This window comes from Copadichromis virginalis, linkage group LG9, assembly GCF_057382275.1.
Source record: "Copadichromis virginalis isolate Kocher_CV1m ecotype Utaka linkage group LG9, C_Virginalis_male_GT1.1, whole genome shotgun sequence".
Taxonomy (NCBI): Eukaryota; Metazoa; Chordata; class Actinopteri; order Cichliformes; family Cichlidae; genus Copadichromis; species Copadichromis virginalis.
This window is the reverse complement of record NC_140626.1, coordinates 2,932,296-2,955,085: the sequence shown is the minus strand read 5'-3', so window position 1 is coordinate 2,955,085 and position 22,790 is coordinate 2,932,296. Positions and strand designations below refer to the sequence as shown.

Sequence of the window (22,790 nt, the reverse complement as noted above, 5' to 3'; positions counted from 1 at the left end):
TGGCTTGCAGACCCGTGTCATTACCAACTGCGCCACTGGGAAAGAGAGCAGGCGTTTTGAAAAACAGGCTGATGAGGAGTCAGAATTAGATCGCGGTGAGAGGCGAAAAATGCCATTTTTGGAGTTACAAAACGTTGTGTAACTCAAAAACTAGGTGGACTAGAAAAATAATTCTTCTATTGGCTGAATCAGCGGACTTTGGTGTACTTTGACTGCGATTTTCATTGCTCTCTGTACATCTGTCGCTGAGATATGACGAGAGAGGAAACGGGAGACCTCAGATATGATTGGCTGGCTGGGAAGCCGTGCAGGCTGTGATCTGTATACTTGAATGTCTGAGTCCTCACAGAGGATTGGCTGCCTGGGGACCTGGCAGAAATATATAGAAATAGTATGATTAAGCATAAATCCTATAAAAAGCAGAAATAGTATATTAAGCACAAATCCTATAAAAAAGCAGAAATAGTATATTAAGCACAAATCCTATAAAAAGCAGAACTAGTATATTAAGCAGAAATCTTATGAAATAGCAGAAATAGTATGATTTAGCACAATAGTAATAACTTAAACAGAAAAATTGGAAAAGCAAAATGGACAGCTGAAAAAATGCTGAACGTGCTGAAGGTCCCTCAACTATACTTGTTAAATGAAAAAAATCAGCAAAAAAATCTATAACAGCCACACAATCACAAATATCTACACATAAGGAAACACACATGCACAGAGAGACACACACACAAGATCAAATTCAGTCACCCAGTCTAAATATATTGAATTTGAATCTTACAATGAGATCATCCCATTAAAAGGCTTTCTCTCTCTCTCTCTCTCTCTCTCTCTCTCTCTCTCTCTCTCTCTCTCTCTCTCTCTCTCTCTCTCTCTCTCCCTGTCACACACAGACACACACACACACACACAGGGAGAGAGAAGTAAGTTTCTAGGTCAGCCTGGGAGCTGCTGAATTTGAATCCACCAATCAGAGAGGCTGTGCACTTTTCCCCACCAAAACGGGTGCTTCTGTTTACACACGCAGCACAGAGAGAGACACTGGATTATTGCAGTCTATTTCTCATAGTGACGACTCCCCTCAAACAAATGACCATAATTTCCTAACCGTAGGGGCTAGAACGGTCATTCTTACACCGTTTTGTTCAGAAGAGATGGGGGAATCTTCAAGTGTTGACAATTTATCATTAAAATATGAATTTTTAGAGATATATGACATGGATGACTTGTTGACTTAGAAGCCACGAATTCCCCAATATGCAAATTTGAATGCCTGAGGCCACATATATGATTGTATTGTATTGTATTGTATTGTATCTTTATTTGTTTCAGACATATAAAACAAAAAACAATATATACACACTACATATATTTTCATTTACAGATACGAATATATATGTAGATATACACACACACACGTATGTGTTCAGATAAACAAAAAATATATAATGAAATAAAACAAAATCGTCTGACATAATGTAACAATGTTTGGTCTGAAAAGGAGTAGGAAGAAGTATGAACATACTTATTAATTCCTACCCCTGCTCAACATCTTATTGATCCCACATAATTCACCTAATTCCCATCATCACATACTCCACACGATACACGAGGAGAACCTATATAAACTTGGCTACCGTGACTGATATAATTTGGATATAATTTGATATTTTTATACATACAATGGGTGATCATCTTTATCGGTATCATATTCTTCCAAAATCAGTTTTCGAAGTATTTTCATGAACTTACTAATTCCTGAGCATTGCTGTAGATCTATAGTAAAACTATTCCACAGTTTTACCCCATAAATAGTGACACAAAAGGTTTTAACCTTTGACCGTGCTTTAAGAATCCTTAGATTCAATTTCCCCCTCAATTCATAGTCTCCTTCTCTGTCATAGAACATCCTCTGTATATTTCCTGGTAACATATTGTATCTGGCCTTGTACATAATTTTTGCAGTTTTATATTTTATAAGATCCATAAACTTCAGTATTTTTAATTTCAAAAACATGATGTTAGTATGGTCTCTAAATCCTGCTTTATTAATCATCCTGATTGCTTTTTTTTGAATTTTACATATTGGTTGAAGTGCAGTTTTATATGTGTTTCCCCAAATTTCCACACAGTATTCCAAATATGGCAATATAAGTGAACAATAAAGTACCCGGAGTGATTTGGAAGGCAAAAAATATTTAACTTTACTTAGTACGGAGATGCTTCTTGACAGTTTGGCTTGTATATGCTTTATGTGAGGTTTCCAGCAGATTTTGTTATCTATTATCACACCCAGAAATTTTGTATCCGAAACTTGCTCTATTTCAACATTGTTTACTAATAATTTTGCTCCTGCATCTTTTTTACAATTTCCGAATAACATAAATGTAGTTTTTTCCAAATTTAATGATAGCTTATTTCTATCAAACCATGTTTTCAGTTTAATCATTTCTTGTGTGACAATTTCCAAAAGCTGATGTAAGTTCTCTCCAGCACAAAAAATATTTGTATCATCTGCAAATAGAATAAACTGTAGTATATCTGATGTTCTGCATATATCATTGATATAGAGGATAAACAGCTTTGGTCCCAATACTGACCCCTGCGGAACTCCACAAACAATGTCCATACACTCTGATTGATATTCCCCAATTTTCACAAATTGCTGCCTGTCTCTCAAATAACTCTTTACCCATTCTAACACCACTCCTCTAATGCCGTAGTACTCCAGTTTATCAAGTAATATGTCATGATTAATTGTGTCAAAAGCTTTTTTTAGGTCAATGAATACACTAACTATACATTGTCTTTTATCTATATTGTTGGTGATATTTTCGATCAGTTCCATTAATGCCAATGATGTTGATCTATTTGATCTGAAACCATACTGACTATCCGTTATTATTTTGTGTTTATCTATAAATTTGTCAAGTCTATTACTAAAGACTTTTTCCAGTATTTTTGAAAATTGAGAAAGTAGAGAGACAGGCCTATAATTTGTGAATTGGTGTCTGTCACCATTTTTAAACAGTGGTGTTACTTTAGCTGTTTTCATTTGTTTTGGGAATGCACCAGTTTGTAAGGACAAATTGCAAATGTGTGTTAAGGGTTTGGAAATGCCCTCTATCACTCTCTTAACGATTTCCATATCAATGTCGTCAGAGTCTGTAGAGTTTTTTGTTTGTGATTTCCCAACAATATCAATGATTTCCATTTCTTCCACCACCGTTAAGAACATTGAATGAGGATTGCGGTCAATGAGTCTAGTTTCTTTCTCTACAGAATCTGTTATATCAGGAATTGTTTCAGCCAAGTCTGGCCCAACACTTACAAAGAATTTATTGAACTCATTTACCACATCTCTCATATTAGTAATGTTTCTATCATTATTTGCGAAATACGAAGGATAGTCTGCCTGCCCCGAGCCCTTTTTGATGATGGTATTTAATGTTTTCCAGATCCCTTTAATATTATTTTTATTCATAATCAGTAATTTTTCATAGTATTCCTTTTTACATGACCTTAAAATACTCGTTAATTTATTTTTATATTTCTTGTATTTATTTTCAGCTTCCGTGCTTCTGTTCATTATAAATTCTCTGTATAAGGTATTTTTCTTCTTACATGCATTTTGCAATCCTTTTGTAATCCATGGGCACTCTGCATATTTTTGTTTTTTACTATATTTCTTTACTGGGCAATGACTATTATATAACAGTTTAAATTTTCCTAAAAAAATCTCATAAGCTTTATCAATATTTTTTTCCTTATACAGCATCTCCCATTCTTGCTTGAGTAAATCACTTTTGAATGCGTTTATTGACTCTTCTGTTCTCACTCGTTTGTATTTTATTGTGTTTTGCTGTTTAACCTTCCTGTAATTGCTGTTATACACTATAAAAACAGGTAGATGATCACTGATGTCATTAATTAGGAGACCACTTATGGTTCTATTTTCTATTTCATTAGTAAATATATTGTCTATTAGGGTTGCCGACTGTGCTGTAATCCTGCTGGGCTTAGTGATCACTGGAAAAAGTCCCAAGCTATACATTGTATTAATAAATTCCTCTGTCGCTCTCTGCTTGTTTGGATTTAGTAGATCTATGTTAAAATCCCCACAAATGAACATGACTTTTTGATTTGTCCTAATGAATGTTTTATCTACCCACTCCTTAAAAATTTCAATATTAGAACCTGGTGTTCTATATATACAGCTTACAATGACATTTTTCTCTTTTCCCATACTAATTTCTATTGTTACACACTCTAATATATTATCTACCGCCACCGTCATTTTTTCTACCATCTTGTATTTTAAATTTTTATCCACAAACAAGGCCACACCACCGCCATTCTTATTCTTTCTATTTGTAAGATTTAATTCATATCCATCTATTACAAAGTCCTCTCCTTTCTGTTTATTAATCCATGTTTCAGATACTGCAATCACACTGAATGGATGTGTAAATTTGCTTAAATATTCCCTTATTTTGTGAAAATTTGCATATAAACTTCTACTATTAAAGTGGATTATAGATATTTTGCCGTCGACCTTGACAGTTTTGTTGAATTGTTCTTCAGTATGATAGTAGCAGGTATTTTTGATGTTAAAAAAGTTCAGTTCTGGATCAATGTCCTGCTCTGTGAAGTGTGTTTTGTATTCCGTGTTTACTGGTGAATTTATCTCCTGATTAGCAATCCTTTGTGGTAGCAATGTATAATTCCCAGATAATGAATTAATTGATTGTTTCATCCTTGAATACGTTACGCTTTAGCTTCCGTTGTTGTCTTCTATTACCTGCTTTGATGACTGTAGATTGTTTGTCCCGCTCCTTGCCTTTGTAGTCAAGTGACCTGTTAATATTTTTCCAGATCCTGGATGCATTTGATGACCAGCACCTTGGCTTCCTCCGGTGTACCGTTGAGCTTTATAAATATTTTACAGTTTGCAGTCCAGGTGTTCTGAATTTTACCCAGTTTCTTTAGGTATCGTGCTTTCTTCGCTATGTCAGCATTGGATTTGGTTAGATGGTCATTCATGTAGACGTTCGATCCTTTTAGTTTCCTCCCCTGCTTCAGCAGTGCATTCTTGTGTTTCCTGTTTACAAATCTTATGATGATAGCTGGTTTATCACTAGCATTTCTCCTGGGCAAGGGGTGGCATGCCTCGATGTTATTACAGTCCAGGTCGATCCCTTTCGACTGCAAGAAACCAGCTACTTGTTGCTCCGCAGAGCTCCCATCCAGATCTCCTTGCTCCTCTTTACTGCCAGCAGTCACAGCCCGAGCATATGACCGGGGTTTTATGTACAGCCCTGTGATGATCACGTCGTTCATTCTGGTATATTGCTCCAGGTCCGCGACCCTGCTCTCCAGATAGACGATCCGTTTCTCCTTCTCTGCATTCTGGTTACGTAGCGACCTTATTTCCTCGACTAAGTCTAGGATATATTTCTGTTGTAGCTTGATAGCCGATGTTTCCTCAGTTAGAAAGTCCAATGACTTTTTGATGTCCTCAATTTCATCGGCGTTCGGTGTTCTCTTAGGCCCCATTGCTTGTTGTCTTGCTCGCTCCGTTCACCGTCTTGTCACTGTTGATTTACTTGGTGGTGCCTTGCTAGAGGATCCTGGGCCCAGTGGCTGCTGGAGGATCCTGGGCCTGGTGGAGCAGTAGGATCCTGGGCCTAGTGGCTGCTGGAAGAGCCTGGGCCTGGTGGCTGCTGGAGGATCCTGGGCCTGGTGGCTGCTGGAAGAGCCTGGGCCTGGTGGAGCAGGAGGATCCTGGGCCTGGTGGCTGCTGGAAGAGCCTGGGCCTGGTGGAGCAGTAGGATCCTGGGCCTAGTGGCTGCTGGAAGAGCCTGGGCCTGGTGGCTGCTGGAAGAGCCTGGGCCTGGTGGCTGCTGGAGGATCCTGGGCCCAGTGGCTGCTGGAGGATCCTGGGCCTGGTGGAGCAGTAGGATCCTGGGCCTAGTGGCTGCTGGAGGATCCTGGGCCTAGTGGCTGCTGGAGGATCCTGGGCCTGGTGGCTGCTGGAAGAGCCTGGGCCTGGTGGAGCAGTAGGATCCTGGGCCTGGTGGCTGCTGGAAGAGCCTGGGCCTGGTGGCTGCTGGAGGATCCTGGGCCCAGTGGCTGCTGGAGGATCCTGGGCCTGGTGGAGCAAGTAGGATCCTGGGCCTAGTGGCTGCTGGAGGATCCTGGGCCTGATGGCTGCTGGAGGATCCTGGGCCTGGTGGCTGCTGGAAGAGCCTGGGCCTGGTGGCTGCTGGAAGAGCCTGGGCCTGGTGGCTGCTGGAAGGGCCTGGTGGCTGCTGGAAGAGCCTGGGCAGCTTTGAGTTCATCAAATTGCTGGCTGGGAAGCTGTGCAGGCCCTGATTTGTGGATTTGAATTCCTCAGCCCTCAGATATGATTGGCTGGCTTAGAAGCCATGAAGGCCCCAATATGCAAATTTGAATGCCTCAGGACACTTATATGATTGGCTGGGAAACCGTGCAGGCCCTGATTTGAAAATTTGAATGTCTCAGTCCTCACAGAGGATTGGCTGCCTGGGGACCTGGCAGAAATATATAGAAATAGTATGATTAAGCATAAATACTACATTTAGTAGAAATACTATGTTTTAGCACAAATACTATAAAAAGCAGAAATACTATAATTTAGCAGAAATACTATATTAAGCACAAATCATATAAAAAGCAGAAATACTATATTAAGCACAAATCTTATGAAATAGCAGAAACAGTATGATTTAGCACAATAGTAATAAGTTAAACAGAAAAATTGGAAAAGCAAAATGGACAGCTGAAAAAATGCTGAACATGCTGAGGGTCCCTCAAATATACTTGTTAAATGAAAAAATCAGCAAAAAAATGCACAGGGAGAGAGAAGTAAGTTTCTAGGTCAGCCTGGGAGCTGCTGAATTTGAATCCACCAATCAGAGAGCCTGTGTACTTTTTCCCGCCAAAACAGGTGCATCTTTTTACACACGCAGCAGAGAGAGGCACAGGATTATTGCAGCCTATTTCTCATAGTGAGGACTCCCCTCAAACAAATGACCATAATTTCCAAACCGTAGGGGCTAGAGCGGTCATTCTTACACCGTTTTGTTCAGAAGAGATGGGGGAATCTTCCAGTGTTAACAATTTATCATTAAAATGTGAATTTTTAGAGATATACGACATGGATGACTTGTTGACTTAGAAGCCACGAATTCCCCAATATGCAAATTTGAATGCCTGAGGCCACATATATGATTGGCTGGCTGGGAAGCTGTGCAGGCCCTGATTTGTGGATTTGAATTCCTCAGCCCTCAGATATGATTGGCTGGCTTAGAAGCCATGAAGGCCCCAATATGCAAATTTGAATGCCTCAGGACACTTATATGATTGGCTGGGAAACCGTGCAGGCCCTGATTTGAAAATTTGAATGTCTCAGTCCTCACAGAGGATTGGCTGCCTGGGGACCTGGCAGAAATATATAGAAATAGTATGATTAAGCATAAATACTACATTTAGTAGAAATACTATGTTTTAGCACAAATACTATAAAAAGCAGAAATACTATAATTTAGCAGAAATACTATATTAAGCACAAATCATATAAAAAGCAGAAATACTATATTAAGCACAAATTCTATAAAAAGCAGAAATACTATATTAAGCACAAATCTTATGAAATAGCAGAAACAGTATGATTTAGCATAATAGTAATAAGTTAAACAGAAAAATTGGAAAAGCAAAATGGACAGCTGAAAAAATGCTGAACATGCTGAGGGTCCCTCAAATATACTTGTTAAATGAAAAAATCAGCAAAAAAATGCACAGGGAGAGAGAAGTAAGTTTCTAGGTCAGCCTGGGAGCTGCTGAATTTGAATCCACCAATCAGAGAGCCTGTGTACTTTTTCCCGCCAAAACAGGTGCATCTTTTTACACACGCAGCAGAGAGAGGCACAGGATTATTGCAGCCTATTTCTCATAGTGAGGACTCCCCTCAAACAAATGACCATAATTTCCAAACCGTAGGGGCTAGAGCGGTCATTCTTACACCGTTTTGTTCAGAAGAGATGGGGGAATCTTCCAGTGTTAACAATTTATCATTAAAATGTGAATTTTTAGAGATATACGACATGGATGACTTGTTGACTTAGAAGCCACGAATTCCCCCAATATGCAAATTTGAATGCCTGAGGCCACATATATGATTGGCTGCCTGGGAAGCCGTGCAGGCCCTGATTTGTGGATTTGAATTCCTCAGCCCTCAGATATGATTGGCTGGCTTAGAAGCCATGAAGGCCCCAATATGCAAATTTGAATGCCTCAGGACACTTATATGATTGGCTGGGAAACCGTGCAGGCCCTGATTTGAAAATTTGAATGTCTAAGTCCTCACAGAGGATTGGCTGCCTGGGGACCTGGCAGAAATATATAGAAATACTATGATTAAGCATAAATACTACATTTAGTAGAAATACTATGTTTTAGCACAAATACTATAAAAAGCAGAAATACTATAATTTAGCAGAAATACTATATTAAGCACAAATCCTATAAAAAGCAGAAATACTATATTAGGCACAAATCCTATAAAAAGCAGAAATAGTATGATTAAGCATAAATACTACATTTAGTAGAAATACTATGTTTTAGCACAAATAGTATAAAAAGCAGAAATATTATAATTTAGCACAAATAGTATAAAAAGCAGAAATATTATAATTTAGCACAAATAGTATAAAAAGCAGAAATACTACATTTAGTAGAAATACTATGTTTTAGCACAAATAGTATAATAAATTAGAAATACTATAATTTAGCAGAAATACTGTATTTAGCACAAGTACCGAAAAGTACCAGAAATACTATGATTTAGCAGAATAGCAATAACTTACAAAATTACAAATATGGAGGCATATTGAAACAGAAATGCAGAGAGGGACACACAAAGACAGGCTCTAATCCAGTCAATCAGTCTAACTATATTCAATTTAAATCCTACAATGACATGCTGCCAAATAAGGGTAGGGTTCTCTCTCTCCCACTAAACACACACACACACACACACACACACACACACACACACACACACACACAGACAGACAGACACAGAGGGAGAGAGCTGCCGAATTTAAATCCACCAATCAGAGTGGCTGTTTACGTTTTCCCGCCAAAACAGGTGCATCTTTTTACACACGCAGCAGAGAGAGGCACAGGATTATTGCAGTCTATTTCTCATAGTGACGACTCCCCTCAAACAAATGACCATAATTTCCTAACCGTAGGGGCTAGAACGGTCATTCTTACACCGTTTTGTTCAGAAGACATGGGGGAATCTTCCAGTGTTTACAATTTATCATTAAAATATGAATTATTAAAGATATTTGACTTCTAATGCACCATAACTGAGTAGAGCGAAGCAAAAACTGCCTTGACTTGCCCTCAAACAACGCTTTGTAACTTGAAATCTGTTTGGAGTATCAATATCATTCTTTCACCGTAAGAGACAGCAGGCTTTGGTGAACAATCATGGAAATTTTCAGGTCTCTGTGGAAATCCAACAAAAAGTTATGACAAGAGAAAAAAGTGGTTCATTTCCAGACTTTGAAATCTGAAGAAATCTGAGCGAAGGACGAATTTCCTACCCTCAAACAAGTCCAACTCATTTCAGAACGGTAATAGTTGAGAAAGAAATTCTTGAATTGTGAGCGTCAGGAGTGTCTGAAGATATTCGGGGACAAGCCTCATGTCTTAACTTTGCTTCGTTAAGGAGATATGACGATTCGAATATGCCTCTCATTACAGAAATGCAGCGGTGGTTTTGAACAAACTCTCCATTGACTTTATATGGAGAGTTTTCTGACCTTGTGTTAGTCTGAGGAGATTTGCGAAAGTTCTATGAATACCACAACAATGATAGTGACATTTTCTGAAAGCCAGCAAAAATACCTACGTTTTGATGTATAATTTGTGGAAGTTGAGTGAAAATTGAGCAAGTAGCAAACAGTTGTTCGGACATGAAGAGAAGACTGCAAAAGCTTTAGTGGCACACTGGAAGCCAAGAGCATAGCAACCATAACAACGCATGTATTTTGTGAAAAATCACAATTTTGCAACTCAAAACTTTAAGAGGCATAAAAGTAAAACAGTAAAAGATTTGAAAAAGCTGAATCATACCTGAATAGCCCAATAATTTGTGAACATTTTAAAATTTGAATGGTTGTTCTAGGTGAAAGTATGAGGAAGTAGTTAAGTTTCAAAAACAAGCAAATTTTAGCAGAATTTTGGAAGTTTCCCATTCATTTCAATGGGACAAATTAAAGGAAAAAAGTGGAATATTTTAAAAAGTATAATAGTTAAAAATAGCAAAAGTCATAGCCGGAAAGAGCAAAAATAGCTGAATAGTTTAAAATTTGAACGGTGAAAATCGGCTGAAAATTGTGGAAGTAGTTCTACGGCGAAAAGTGTACGGAAGCAACTTGAAGAATAATAATAATAAAAATAAAGAATAAAGAGAAACAGGAACTCAATAGTGTGGATGCTTAAAGCATCCACACAATAATAATAAAGAATAAAGAGAAACAGGAACTCAATAGTGTGGATGCTTAAAGCATCCACACAACTAGAAAAATTTGCATTTCCTGCGAAAATGCAGTGTGGATGCTTAAAGCTGAAGCTGTATGCAAAAAGTAGCTGAAAAAGCTGAAAAGTTGCAGAAATTGTAAAAACTTTACAGAAGCAAAAGAAGTTTGCTAAAATGGAATAACTTAGCAGAACTGCAATATCTTAGAGGAAACATAATACTTGGCAGAAATACAATAGCATAGCAGAATTTAGCAGAAATATTGTAACTTACCAGAAACATGATAACTTCTCAAAAATACAAGAATTTAGGAGAAATAGTATAAGATAACAGAAAGAATATATTTAGCCAAAAATACTTAAACATTACAGAAACACTATGATTTAGAAAAATAGTACAACAGAGCAGAAATATTGTGATTTACCAGAGACACTGTGATGAACTATGAATATTGTAATTTTAAATTGAGACTATGTTTTAGCACAAATATTATAATTTGGCAGAAATACTATAATTTAGCAGAAATACTATATTAAGCACAAATCCTATAAAAAGCAGAAATGGTATGATTAAGCACAAATACTACATTTAGTAGAAATACTTTGTTTTAGCACAAATCCCATAAAAAGCAGAAATACTGTACTATGATTTAGTAGAAAAACTATAATTAATCAGAAATACTAAATTTAGCAGAAATACTATATTAAGCACAAATACTATGAAAAGCAGAAATAGTATGATTAAGCATAAATACTACATTTAGCAGAAATACTATATTAAGCACAAATCCTATAAAAGCAGAAATAGTATATTAAGCACAAATCTTATAAAATAGCAGAAATAGTATGATTTAGCACAATAGTAATAAGTTAAACAGAAAAATTGGAAAAGCAAAATGGACAGCTGAAAAAATGCTGAACATGCTGAGGGTCCCTCAAATATACTTGTTAAATGACAAAAATCTGCAAAAAAATTTATTACAGCCACACAATCACAAATATGTACACATGAGGAAACACACATGCACAGGGAGACCCACACACAAGATCCAATTCAGTCAACCAGTCTAAATATATTGAATTTAAATCTTAGAATGAGATCATCCCATTAAAAGCCTTTCTCTCTCTCTCTCTCTCTCTCTCTGTCACACACACACACACACACACACACACACACACACACACACACACACACACACACACACAGGGAGAGAGAAGTAAGTTTCTAGGTCAGCCTGGGAGCTGCTGAATTTGAATCCACCAATCAGAGAGCCTGTGTACTTTTTCCCGCCAAAACAGGTGCATCTTTTTACACACGCAGCAGAGAGAGGCACAGGATTATTGCAGCCTATTTCTCATAGTTAGGACTCCCCTCAAACAAATGACCGTAATTTCCTAACCGTAGGGGCTAGAACGGTCATTCTTACACCGTTTTGTTCAGAAGAGATGGGGGAATCTTCAAGTGTTGACAATTTAATATTAAAATATGAATTTTTAGAGATATATGACATGGATGACTTGTTGACTTAGAAGCCACGAATTCCCAAATATGCAAATTTGAATGCCTGAGACCACATATGTGATTGGCTGGCTGGGAAGCCGTGCAGGCCCTGATTTGTGGATTTGAATTCCTCAGCCCTCAGATATGATTGGCTGGCTTAGAAGCCACGAAGGCCCCAATATGCAAATTTGAATGCCTCAGGACACTTATTTGATTGGCTGGGAAACTGTGCAGGCCCTGATTTGAAAATTTGAATGTCTCAGTCCTCACAGAGGATTGGCTGCCTGGGGACCTGGCAGAAATATATAGAAATACTATTATTAAGCATAAATACTACATTTAGTAGAAATACTATGTTTTAGCACAAATACTATAAAAAGAAGAAAAACTAATTTAGCAGAAATACTATATTAAGCACAAATCCTATAAAAAGCAGAAATACTATAATTTAGAACAAATAGTATAAAAAGCAGAAATACTATAATTTAGCAGAAATACTATGTTAGGCACAAATCCTATAAAAAGCAGAAATACTATAATTTAGCAGAAATACTATGTTAGGCACAAATCCTATAAAATAGCAGAAATACTATAATTTAGCAGAAATACTATATTAGGCATAAATCCTATGAAAAGCAGAAATAGTATAATTTAGCAGAAATACTATGTTAGGCACAAATCCTATAAAAAGCAGAAATACTATAATTTAGCAGAAATACTATGTTAGGCACAAATCCTATAAAAAGCAGAAATACTATAATTTAGCAGAAATACTATATTAGGCATAAATCCTATGAAAAGCAGAAATAGTATGATTTAGCAGAAATACTGTATTTAGCACAAGTACCGAAAAGTACCAGAAATACTATGATTTAGCAGAATAGTAATAACTTATTGAAACACAAATGCACAGAGGGACACACAAACACAGGCTCTAATCCAGTCAACCAGTCTAACTATGTTCAATTTAAATCCTACAATGACATGCTGTCAAATAAGGGCAGGGTCCTCTCTCTCCCACTAAACACACACACACACACACACACACACACACACACACACACAGACACAGAGGGAGAGAGCTGCCGAATTTAAATCCACCAATCAGAGTGGCTGTTTACGTTTTCCCGCCAAAACAGGTGCATCTTTTTACACACGCAGGACAGAGAGGCACAGGATTATTGCAGCCTATTTCTCATAGTGAGGACTCCCCTCAAACAAATGACCATAATTTCCTAACCGTAGGGGCTAGAGCGGTCATTCTTACACCGTTTTGTTCAGAAGAGATGGGGGAATCTTCCAGTGTTAACAATTTATCATTAAAATATGAATTATTAAAGATATTAGACTTCTAATGCACCATAACTGAGCAGAGCGAAGCAAAAACTGCCTTGACTTGCCCTCAAACAACGCTTTCTAACTATAAATCTATTTGGAGTATCGATATCATTCTTTCACCGTAAGAGACAGCAGGCTTTGGTGAACAGTCATAGAAATTTTCAGGTCTCTGTGGAAATCCAACAAAAAGTTATGACGAGAGAAAAAAGTGGTTTATTTCCACAGTTTGAAATCTGAAGAAATCTGAGCGAAGGACAAATTTCCTACCCTCAAACAAGTCCAACTCATTTCAGAACGGTAATAGGTGAGAAAGAAATTCTTGAATTGTGAGCGTCAGGGGTGTCTGAAGATATTCGGGGACAAGCCTCATGTCTTAACTTTGCTTCGTTAAGGAGATATGACGATTCGAATATGCCTCTCATTACAGAAATCCAGCGGTGATTTTGAACAAGCTCTCCATTGACTTTATATGGAGAGTTTTCTGACATTGTGTTGGTCTGAGGAGATTTGCGAAAATTCTATAAATCCCACAACAATGATAGTGACATTTCCTGAAAGCCAGCAAAAATACCTACGTTTTGATGTATAATTTGTGGAAGTTGAGTGAAAATTGAGCAAGTAGCAAACAGTTGTTCGGACATGAAGAGAAGACTGCAAAACCTTCAGTGACACACTGGAAGCCAAGAGCATAGCAACCATAACAACGCATGTATTTTGTGAAAAATCACAATTTTGCAACTCAAAACTTTAAGAGGCATAAAAGTAAAACAGTAAAAGATTTAAAAAAGCTGAATCATACCTGAATAGCCCAATAATTTATGAACATTTTAAAGTTTGAATGGTTGTTCTAGGTGAAAATATGAGGAAGTAGTTAAGTTTCAAAAACAAGCAAATTTTAGCAGAATTGCAGAAGTTTCCCATTCATTTCAATGGGACAAATTAAAGGAAAAAAGTGGAATATTTTAAAAAGTATAATAGTTAAAAATAGCAAAAATCATAGCAAGAAAGAGCAAAAATAGCAGAATAGTTTAAAATTTGAACGGTGAAAATCGGCTGAAAATTGTGGAAGTAGTTAAGTGCCAAAAAGTGTACGGAAGCAACTGGAATAATAATAAAGTATAAAGAATAAAGAGAAACAGGAACTCAATAGTGTGGATGCTTAAAGCATCCACACAATAATAATAAAGAATAAAGAGAAACAGGAACTCAATAGTGTGGATGCTTTGAGCAAAAATAGCAGAATAGTTTAAAATTTGAACGGTGAAAATCGGCTGAAAATTGTGGAAGTAGTTCTACGGCGAAAAGTGTACGGAAGCAACTTGAAGAATAATAATAATAAAGAATAAAGAGAAACAGGAACTCAATAGTGTGGATGCTTAAAGCATCCACACAATAAAGAGAAACAGGAACTCAATAGTGTGGATGCTTAAAGCATCCACACAACTAATGATTAAATGTAGAGTGGTGTTTAAGCACATAGTGAGTGAAAAAAGGTGAGTGCAAAGAAAACAAATTGATTCATTATTCACATTAATTCATTACAACATTTAGAACGATGTCTGTTCCTTTTTGTCATGTTCATGTTTACAGAAATATGCAAAGCTGAAAATTCTATCTAGGAGAAATACAATATGCTAAACATGTAAACAATTGCTATCTTCAGTCAACACATATCTAGTATAACCATGCCCTTATCTGCTGCTGTACTCTCATATAGAGAAATTCTTTTTTCTCCACTGAGAGGAGATGTTGCATGCAACCAGTGAATGCCCCATTTCTTGGTTTGCAATATACATGCACATGTGAAATGTGAAGGAGGTATTATTTTCTTCATTCCCTGTCAGAAAGACCTCTGTGGGGTAAATCTTTCTTCTATGACAGCCTCAGGCAGCAAGGATCTCACCGCTACCAGCGTGCTCCATCTTTATAATCCTGCCTTATTTAAATGGTGACTGTCTGCCAAATCTTGGTATGTTTTATTAAATCCTCATGTCTTTAGATCCACTTGGTTGGATCTTGGAACTGTATGAAAAATGTTTATTTTATTTTCACTTACTGAATACGGGACAGACTTGACTGGGGGAAAGAAGGGGAGAAAGAAAGAGGGAAAGAGAAACAGCTGAGAAGAGGGACGGGGGAGAAGGGCAAAAGACAAAAACCAACAGAACGGGCAGAGAAAAAAAATGCATATATCAATCACCTGGGTCACCTGCTGAGAAAGAAAAAAGAAAACAAGCAGAAGAGAACAAGAGTAATAGAATAAACAACATCACAATGATATATGGGAATATGACAGTAAATACTAAATATTAAACATTATTGTGCAGCACATAAGATCAACAGAACACAGTGTGCTTTGAGGTAGGAGCCAAAAAGGGTGTAGTTTGTGGGTGTGATCACCCGTGTGTACACCTGTGAGCATGGACGCGCTTGTTTTTTGTTTTTTAAAAGGTTCCTTCATGTAATAATCTGCTAGAGGGTGTGGGGGGGCCACAGCCCCGTCCTCCAGGGCGTGAAGCAGGTGTGGAGGAGATCAAAACTCCAGACATCCAGAGGCCCCCAGAACACAAGAGACCAAGGAAGACCAACAGAGGGGCAGCCGCGCCACTGTCCCGGAAAGAGCTGAGGAGAGTCCCAGATGAGGGCTCACTCAGCAGCCGCGGAGCAGAAGCCAGGGGGAGTTGCAGTGACGCGCCCGTGAGCTCCGCCGGCAGCCAGCTGTGCCTGAGTGACCGAGCCCCAGGCCGAGAGGCCGGGGGCACCCCACCCCCCCACAGGGGCCAGAGCGAGCCCCAGGCTCCAGGCCCCGACAAGCAGCCACCAAGGAGTGAGCCGCTGTGTACCTGGACGCCCATCCAGACACAAAGAACCACCAACGCACCGATACCTGAGGGAGTCCGCCACTGGCAGGGGGAGTGGTGGGGGGAGATGCTGATATTATTTTTAACAGCAGCCTGTTAAACTCACAGCTGAACATCACACAGCTGGAATCAAAACTACTTCCTGTTGAGTTGTTACTGCACGAAGAACACAGAAGGCTTTATCAGCCTAAGATCATGATCTATATTAACTGTTAAAGGTATGCTAAGGTTAATCAGTGTTCATTTGTAATGTCCTTAGGATGAGTTTTTACTTCAGTGCAGTTCAACTCGGATAAATGATGAATGGAGGGAATTTTGTGCAGTCACAGAGTCACACAGCAGCTAAATTTAAGAAAATAAGGTTAATTTTATATTCCATGGGAAAGATTTAATATGATAGGCAAATTACTGTGATGTCACAATTGCAGGATGTGATTTACGTGGCTCAAAATCCTGAGCATGATGGAGAACGCTGCTAACCAAAGTAATCCAGAGTGAGCTCAGGTTACGCACGTCTTTCTCTCTGCAAACAGCGAGGCAACTCAGATAAATGAGATGAGGCTGAAGGAAAATCAATATGCTTTTAATATAAGTAACAACTTCTGATAGAAACGACTGAGTAAAGGGTTATTAGGACATCGGGCACAGAGCAAGATTCATCAGGTAGCATTTCTTTACAAGCTCTTGCACCCTGTAAACATGAAATGTGTGTGGAACAGCTGAATAATGTTTTTACATTATTGTCAGATTACAAGCCATCTCAGTTACTATGTTACTGTGCTGTGCGCAACATTCAGGCTTGGACCTGACACAGTAACAGTTGTATTTGTTACACATGCAGCAGAGGGAATACACTGGCTGTGTGCTGAGAAAATGACTTTTCTGCTTTGTTTCATGAAAGCAGCATTACTGAGGAACAGTAAGTGGACTCACCTCGAAACACTCAGAGTGCCAAAGTTTTGGTTTTTGAGCCATCCACGCAAAGTGTGATTATGCACTTGTTCCAATAACATCTTCCCTTCTTGCTAATAGGACAGTTTATTTTCAACTATCAAAAACACAAGAGGCATAAAACTTGGATTTCATGCGATTTGCAGTAAATTGTGTCTTACAGACTTTGTCATTTACATGTGTGTGACTCATTTAAATGATAGTGAAACTTACAAATACATATGTCACATATGTTCACAACTGTCAGTCGCCAAACTAATACTGTGCCTCTTTAATAAATCCAGCATTTTTTTTTACATCTAAAGCAGGTTTTGTGCTGCTGTCGACTTTAGCAAATAAGGCCCTAAGTGTTCCTCCTTCTTTCAAATTCCAGCGATATTTTTCACAGACAATGGAGACACAACATGTGGTGAAGTAAGAAGTGGATTTTGTAGTCCAACTACAGCTTCAATCATGATCATGACTGAAGCATTAATTAATGGCAGGACTTCTTTGAGCAGTTTTGTAGGAATGGGGTCTAAAAGACACGTTGATGGTTTGGAGGAAGTAATTATTGAAGTTAACTCAGAAAGATCAATTGGAGAAAAAGAGTCTAACTTAACATTAATGGTACTAAGAGTAGCTGTAGATAATATTACATCTGTGGGATGATTACTGGTAATTTTTTCTCTAATGATTAAAATTTTATTTGTGAAGAAGTTCATGAAGTCATTACTAGTTAACGTTAAAGGGATGGTTGGCTCAACAGAGCTCTGACTGTTTGTCAGCCTGGCTACAGAGCTGAAGAGAAACCTGGGGTTGTTCTTATTTTCTTCAATCAGTGATGAATAGTAAGATGTTCTGGCTTTGCGGAGGGCTTTCTTATAAAGCAGCAAACTATTTCTCCAGGCTAAATGATGATCCTCTAAATTTGTGACACGCCATTTCCTCTCGAGCCGATGAGTTATCTCAGTGGGCATTTTGACAGTTATACCAGGGAGTCAAGTACTTCTGATTTGAGGCCTCATTTTTCACAGGAACTAAAGTATCCAGAGTCGTACATAGTGAGGAGGTAAAATTATTAAGATGACTGACTTCTGTGGGAGTAGGCTGTGATGCATCAGTGAATGACATTTCACCACTTGTAATTTTTTATGAAATATATTTCATATATTATCTTCAGTGTAGGCCTTGCCATCATGTTTATATTCTTAATGTGAAATAAGCATGAACCACACTGGCTAACTGCTCTGTTCTTGCAGCCAGTTTCCATCTTCAAAGTCAGACACTTCACACTTGTCCAATAAAAACAAGGCGTAACTTTTCTTGACTTTCTTGACGCTTCTCATAACTAATTGTTGCAAAGATCCGTATTAACATTAACAGTCTCCAATTGATCTAAAGCCAAAATACTTTGACTTGAATGACAAAAAAATACAGTCATTGTACCCCAAATATCAGTTATTTAGGCTTCAATTAAATTTTAACAAACTAAAAATGTTAGTTTAATAACATTTAAAATACTAGGTATACCAAAGAATACTCTCAGACAGATTGTTTACAAGGCAACAATGTAAAATACTAATTCACAGAGGAACAAGCTAGTCACACAATGTTGTCTTCCATACCACTGACTACAACTGATTGCACATTCTTAACACCAGAAGGTGGCACTGTGGTTTACAACACCTCTCAAACATTTTCATCCTCTCACGCGGAGAGCAGAACACAAACTGTCTTTCAGCTAAAGGTACACAGCCTAACAATCTTGTTTTTATAGGGTCATGGTCTCGTAGCAGTAGATACATCACATACCCATGAAACATAGCAGTTTACCCCAGTAAAAGTAAAGCGAATTAGAAGATAGAAGATTTTTCACCTCATCTCTGTAAAATGATGCTGTTAAAAATGTCTCTAGCTGATAGTTTAGCAGTTGCTAGGCAACTGGAGCATTGAATTGAAGGCTGGACAATCCCATTTAACAGCCCCTTAGTTTGGGCCTTTGCAGTCTTCAGATCCTTTGAAGGATGCAGCAGGAATTGGGAAGCCACTACAGTAACTTAGTAACACAGAGACAAGACCTCAATACCCTCAAACTCGATAAAAAAAACAAACTAACTAAAAAAAACACCACAACCACACACAAACTGTGTTAAGGTTCAAAAGCTGAACTAGCTCAACAGCATTATGAGAGAAAGCAAAACTCAGTGTCGCCCACAATCTCTACCATGTCAATCATAGCCACAAGCTTCAGCCTCATTCCCAGCAACCCTCTGTCCAGCCTTGCCCTCAGTTATCTCCATGATAACACCACTACACAAGCAAAATAAATATAGAAATAAATGTGAAAATAACCCCTAACCAGAAAATTAATTTAAAATAAACAGGGATTGAAACTAAACACTAAAACTCTGTATGCATTTCACCATTGTGGTGAAGGTTATAGTTTGTCACTTTCAGGCTCAGGTTGCTTAGGTAACGGTCTATGTATTTATCACCAGGTCATATGTAAATCACCTATAGTCCTCACTTTCATTGACAGTACCCCACCCACTTCCCGTCACCCATGTTTTTTTCCACACAGTCTTCGGAAGTCGTGGAACATCATTCTCTTTCTATGGTCTTTCATCACTACATCACTGTCTATCACTTCCAGTACGTATGTAGATTAAGACTCAAAATTACCAATGGGAATTAATTCAATTTATTTAAACAGCACCAAATCACAAAAACAGTCACCCAAAGGCACATTATATTGTAAGGTAGACCCTATAATAATACATACAGAGAAAACCCAACAATCATATGACCCCCTATGAGCAGCACTTTGGCGACAGTGGGAAGGAAAAACTCGCTTTTAACAGGAAGAAACCTCCGGCAGAACCAGGCTCAGGGAGGGGCGGGGCCATCTGCTGTGATTGGTTGGGGTGAGAGAAGGAAGACAGGATAAAAGATATGTTGTGGAAGAGAGACAGAGATTAATAACAGGTATGATTCAATGCAGAGAGGTCTGTTAATACATAGTGAGTGAATAAGAAACACTCAATGCATCATGGGAATCCCCCAATTCAATTCAATTCAATTTTATTTATATAGCGCCAAATCACAACATAAGTCGCCTCAAGGCGCTTCATAGATACAGAGAAAAAAACCCAACAATCATATGACCCCCTATGAGCAAGCACTTTGGCAACAGTGGGAAGGAAAAACTCCCTTTTAACAGGAAGAAACCTCCGGCAGAACCAGGCTCAGGGAGGGGCGGGGCCATCTGCTGCAACCGGTTGGGGTGAGAGAAGGAAGACAGGATAAAAGACATGCTGTGGAAGAGAGACAGAGGTTAATAACAGATATGATTCAATGCAGAGAGGTCTGTTAATACATAGTGAGTGAGAAAGGTGACTGGAAAGGAAAAACTCAATGCATCATGGGAATCCCCCGGCAGCCTATGTCTATTGCAGCATAGCTAAGGGAGGATCCAGGGTCACCTGGTCCAGCCCTAACTATATGCTTTAGCAAACAGGAAAGTTTTAAGCCTAATCTTGAAAGTAGAGATAGTGTCTGTCTCCTGAATCCAAACTGGAAGCTGGTTCGACAGAAGAGGGGCCTGAAAACTGAAGGCTCTGCCTCCCATTCTACTTTTAAATACTCTAGGAACAACAAGTAGGCGTGCAGAGCGAGAGCGAAGTGCTCTAATAGGGTGATATGGTACTACAAGGTCATTGAGATAAGATGGGGCCTGATTATTTAAGACCTTGTATGTGAGGAGCAGGATTTTGAATTCAATTCTGGATTTAACAGGAAGCCAATGAAGGGAAGCCAAAACAGGAGAAATATGCTCTCTCTTTCTAGTCCCTGTCAGGACTCTTGCTGCAGCATTTTGGATTAGCTGAAGGCTTTTCAGTGAGTTTTTTGGACATCCTGATAATAATGAATTACAGTAGTGCAGCCTGGAAGTAATAAATGCATGAACTAGTTTTTCAGCGTCACTCTGAGACAGGATATTTCTAATTTTAGAGATGTTGCGCAAATGGAAGAAAGCAGTCTTACATATTTGTTTGATATGTGCATTGAAGGACATGTCCTGGTCAAAAATGACTCCAAGGTTCCTCACAGTGTTACTGGAGGCCAAGGTAATGCCATCCAGAGTAAGGATCTGGTTAGATACCATATTTCTAAGCTTTTCAGGGCCGAGTACAATAACCTCAGTTTTATCTGAATTAAGAAGCATGAAGTTAGCAGCCATCCAGGTCTTTATGTCTTTAAGACATTCCTGCAGTTTAACTCATTGGTGTGTGTTATCTGGCTTCATGGACAGATAGAGCTGGGTGTCATCTGCATAGCAGTGTAAATGTATGCTATGTCTTCTAATGATACTGCCTAAGGGAAGCATGTATAATGTAAACAGAATTGGTCCTAGCACTGAACCCTGTGGAACTCCATAATTAACCTCAGTGTGTGAAGAGGACTCTCCATTTACATGCACAAACTGGAGTCTATTAGATAGATATGATACAAACCACTGCAGTGCAGTACCTGTAATACCTACAGCATGTTCTAATCGCTCTAATAGGATATTATGGTCGACAGTATCGAATGCTGCACTGAGGTCTAGCAGGACAAGCACAGAGATGAGTCCACTGTCAGAGGCCATAAGAAGATCATTTGTAACCTTCACTAAAGCTGTTTCTGTGCTGTGATGAGCTCTGAAACCTGACTGAAACTCTTCAAATAAACCATTCCTCTGCAGATGATCTGTTAGCTGTTTGACAACTACTCTTTCAAGGATTTTTGATATGAAAGGAAGGTTGGAGATTGGCCTATAATTAGCTAAGACTGCTGGGTCTAGAGATGCTTTTTGAGTAAAGGTTTAACTACAGCCAGCTTGAAGGCCTGTGGTACATAGCTGATCATTAGAGATAGGTTGATCATATTTAAGATCGAAGAATTAATTAATGGCAGGACTTCTTTGAGCAGTTTTGTAGGAATGGGGTCTAAAAGACACGTTGATGGCTTGGAGGAAGTAATTATTGAAGTTAACTCAGAAAGATCAATTGGAGAAAAAGAGTCTAACTTAACATCAATGGTACTAAGAGTAGCTGTAGATAATATTACATCTGTGGGATGATTACTGGTAATTTTTTCTCTAATGATTAAAATTTTATTTGTGAAGAAGTTCATGAAGTCATTACTAGTTAACGTTAAAGGGATTGTTGGCTCAACAGAGCTCTGACTGTTTGTCAGCCTGGCTACAGAGCTGAAGAGAAACCTGGGGTTGTTCTTATTTTCTTCAATCAATGACGAATAGTAAGATGTTCTGGCTTTGTGGAGGGCTTTCTTATAAAGCAGCAAACTATTTCTCCAGGCTAAATGATGATCCTCTAAATTTGTGACACGCCATTTCCTCTCCAGCTTACGAGTCATCTGCTTTAGGGTACGTGTTTGAGAATTATACCACGGAGTCAAATACTTCTGATTAGAGACCTTAGTTTTCACAGGAGCTACAGTATCCAGAGTCGTACGTAGTGAGGAGGTGAAATTATTAACAAGATAATCGACCTCTGTTGGGGTAGCGTTCAGAT

The 22,790-nt window shown here is 38.4% G+C and overlaps 2 protein-coding genes across 3 annotated transcripts in view; one reads left to right on the top strand and one right to left on the bottom strand.

Moving 5' to 3' along the window:
- plppr5b (phospholipid phosphatase related 5b) overlaps nt 1-22,790 on the top strand; it is a 132,830-nt gene that overhangs the window by 77,178 nt on the left and 32,862 nt on the right. The window lies entirely within an intron of this gene.
- LOC146701106 (uncharacterized) lies at nt 3,663-5,761 on the bottom strand. The gene has a single exon (XM_085467428.1). It carries the CDS (start codon nt 5,560-5,562, stop codon nt 4,867-4,869), a length of 696 nt encoding a protein of 231 aa, XP_085323554.1. The 5' UTR covers nt 5,563-5,761; the 3' UTR covers nt 3,663-4,866.